General features: G+C 31.6%; 1 protein-coding gene across 1 annotated transcript; it reads left to right on the top strand.

The window, feature by feature from the left end:
- The first annotated feature begins 1,999 nt into the window (after positions 1 to 1,999).
- LOC109218772 (zinc finger protein ZAT11-like) lies at positions 2,000 to 2,625 on the top strand. The gene has a single exon (XM_019383157.1). The coding sequence runs from the start codon at positions 2,021 to 2,023 to the stop codon at positions 2,507 to 2,509; it is 489 nt and encodes a 162-aa protein (XP_019238702.1). The 5' UTR covers positions 2,000 to 2,020; the 3' UTR covers positions 2,510 to 2,625.
- The last annotated feature ends 1,224 nt before the right edge of the window (positions 2,626 to 3,849 follow it).

Below are 3,849 nucleotides of genomic sequence, written 5' to 3'. Positions count from 1 at the left end.
AATTTCTTTCAAAAATTGATTTCTAAGGCTTGGGACCTCGGAATTCATTTTCGGGCATACGCCCAAGTCCCATATTTTACTGCGGACCTCCCGGGATCGTCGGAACACGGATCCGGATCCGTTTGCTAAAAATGTTGACTAAAGTCAACCAAAATTAAATTTTAACTCTAGAAATTTCTATTTCTCATATTTTCACATAGAAGCCTTTCCGGATATAGGTCTGGACCACGCACGCAAGTCGAGGTGAGGTAAAGAGGAGGTTTTTAGGCCTCGGAACACTGAATTTATTTTTAAAATAAATGATGACCTTTTGGGTCATCACATATAGTTCATTAATGTTAGTAACTCAAATAAATCTTAAATCATTATCAAATTAATATTAATACTAATAAAAGACATTCAATTCAATTGTACTATGAATGAAAATAGTGTTGAATATTTTTTGTTTGTTTTTTGTGGTTTAGATAAAATGCATAACTTATTTTTCTTTTAGTGTTTAGTCATGTAAATAATACTCCCTCTGTTCCAGTTTATTTGAACCTATTTCCTTTTTGGTCCGTTTCAAAAGGAATGACTCCTTTCTAAATTTGGTAACAATTTAACTTATACTTATAATTCTACCCTTAATGAGAAGCCTTTATAACCGCACGAATACTCTGGGCCCCATTTTGACTTGTTTAAGACCACAAATTCCAAAAGTCTTCATTTTTTCTTAAACTCCGCGCCCAGTCAAATAGGTTCACATAAATTGGAACGGGGGGAGTAGTACTTATTAGTCGTACTTATTTTAGCAACTTATTAGTAATTTTAAATTATGTTGTTTTCATTATGGCTTATTGATAGTACTTATTTTATGCGATTTTATTATTTTTATTGTTGAATATTTTAGTACAATGCCATGACTCATCTCATATTTATGTTATTTTATTGAAAAATACCTTATATAGTTCTATCTTACTAGGATTAAAGAAATATTTGGAGCACACATTTTATATTTTTTGCTATGAAGACTTTATGGAAAAGAACCCGATTAAACCCGAAAACTCGAGAAAAACCGAGATTGAAAAACCGACGGGTGTACATACGTCGGGTTGGTTCGGATTTTCTAATTACCAAACCAAACCAATTCTATCGGGTTATTAAACTTAAAGTTTTAGGTAAATCACACAAGAAATTACGCTAAACATCTTTGTACTATATCTTAGTTGTAGATATGTTTTCTGTATTTTAAAATCAAGCACTTACACTTCATATATAATACAAACTATACACAAATATAAAGGCGTTATCTATATTTTGCAAATCAAATACTTTATACTCTTTATATAATGAATTATACTCAAAGAACATCTGTCTAATTAAGCTTAATTTTAAAAAAAATTGAAGTGGTATAATAGAAAAGCAATCTAAGTAAAAGAAAACACGTGAAATTTCTGTATATTAAATAGTACTATAATTCTTTTTTTTTTTAAAAGATCAATAGCTTACATGTTGAAAATGCAAGAAAATTATTACAAGCAACTGATCATAAAAATTATTACATGCATAAATATGTGGTCATTTTCTAATTAAGAATTTTGGAAGATACATGAAACTTTATATTTTTAAATTTAACATATCATATGTTAATACATTAAGTTATAAATATCTCTCATGTTTTCCAAATCTAAACACTTAAGCATTACCAAATGAAAACATTAGTCAAACTAATATTTACGTAGGATTTTCATAATTGTACAAGGGATTGAATTATATATGATCTCAAAATAAAAAGGGTGCATCTGCAATTGAGTCATATTATAGGGGCCTTTAGTGTAATTTACATACTACTAAATTAAACTTTAGAAAAAAAAATGGTAACCGTGTGTACTAGCGTGTAGTAATTAAGCGAATCCAAAACTGAGTTTAAAGCGGAAAATGGTCTTAGCAATAGTTTCTTCGGGCTCAAGAAACTTTAGAAACTATATATAACTACCCACACTAATATTCCCACACACCGCCCCAATACTATACTATTGCCATGACAATAAAGAGAAGCAGAGAAGAAGAATTGACAGTGGAGACATTAGCCATGGCTAATTGCGTCAATATCTTAGAGAAGAATAGTTCATTAGCACATAGATTTTTCGAGTGCAGGACTTGTAAGAAGCAATTTGAATCTTTTCAAGCTTTGGGTGGCCACAGAGCAAGTCACAAGAAACCAAAACTCAACACAGTGGCAGATCTAATTAAACCTAACAAGAAGAAACATGAATGCTCCTATTGTGGAGAGGAATTCTCTCTTGGACAAGCTTTGGGTGGTCACATGAGAAAGCACCGCCACAAATTGCAGAAACAGAAACAGCAGGATAGTGATGATAATTCTGCTGGTGAAGTTGTAGAGATGACAGAGAAAAAGATTTCGGGTACTGAAAAGGCTTTATTCTTGGATTTGAATTTGACACCATATGAGAATGAGTTAATGTTGGGGATTATCCCGCTTAGAGTAGTTCAACATTCTTGGTTGTAACCTTTTGAATTGTTTCGGTTAGATACGTAGATACTATAGTAGTTAAATTCAATGATTTCGATTGATTTGTGGCTAGTCTGTATAGGAAAAACTACAGAAATTTTATTTGTCATATAAATTAGTTACTGGATTTTGTTGTTTCCTTAGTTCCTTCCGCAGCAAGTTGTGGTGTGCAATTGATTAACACATCTCGGGTCAATAACATGGACTCATTAAGAGAGATAAGGAAGCCTGTTTGGCGAATTAAAGAAAGAATTAACACTAAATGCATAATACTCGGTATTTTAGAATGAGCAGGAGTCATTTCAAGAGTTGGTTAAGAAGTCCTTTTACCAATATAGTGTGTTTGCGGTTTTTTTATTGGTCCAAGGGTTTAGGGAAAATCCTAAGTACTACTCCAATTGAATGTCCTTTGATTTTCATAATCTCAATTAATTGTACAATGATAAGATATATAACAAAGAATTATTAGATGTTCGTTAATTCAATGTAATAGCTTAACAGCTTGTTTGGATGGTTGTTACCCATTGTATTGTATCGTATTGTTACTTTAAATACGATGTTTGTTTTGATTGTTACTTAAATTTTATTATATCATATCGTTAATCGGTCGTTACATAACGACGAAATGTGTCACTTTATGTAACGATCGATTTGGTGTGGTCGCGTTGTTACCTTGTCTTTTTCTCTCAATCTCACCCTTTATTATTATTAAATAATTTTATTTTATCATTTATCCTACCTTTTTATATAGTAATATTACCCTGTATCATAATTTTCCTTTATAATATTACAACTTTATTCTTCATATTGCTAGTGCGTGATATCATGAAACGATGGCAAACGACATAATCTATCCAAATATTATATTTATCAAACGATACAGTACAATACAATACAATACGATACTATACATTATGAAACGATGATCCAAACAAGCTGTAAGATGATTATTGTTGTAATTCATAAGTTCTGCCGACAACATCACTAGTGGATATTAGATCGATTAAGTACTAGAGAAAGATATTTCTACATATAACTTTATTCAAAGTCTTATGGCAAAATTAAAACTTCTCCGCCGAATGATTAGTGTGTGAAAGATGAAGCTTCGGATCGAACTCATGAAGAACACGGCTTACAATAAAGTGGCTTGTTTGTATGAACGTAAGCGGTAGCAGTTGAGTCGTTTTTCTTAGATCAGAAGCAACATATCTTAAGTGCGAAGGGAACTCTTGTAGTGAATTTAGTGGATAAGCGTGTCACTACATCTACTTGTACTATATGTATGTACGTGAAGAGTCCATATAATCCATAGTTTTAGAAGAGAAAAAGGGAAATAC

The sequence above is a fragment of the Nicotiana attenuata genome, unplaced genomic scaffold (assembly GCF_001879085.1).
Source record: "Nicotiana attenuata strain UT unplaced genomic scaffold, NIATTr2, whole genome shotgun sequence".
In the NCBI taxonomy this organism is placed as follows: Eukaryota; Viridiplantae; Streptophyta; class Magnoliopsida; order Solanales; family Solanaceae; genus Nicotiana; species Nicotiana attenuata.
Note: the sequence above shows the minus strand (reverse complement) of the source record. Positions and strands in the feature narration are given on the sequence as shown.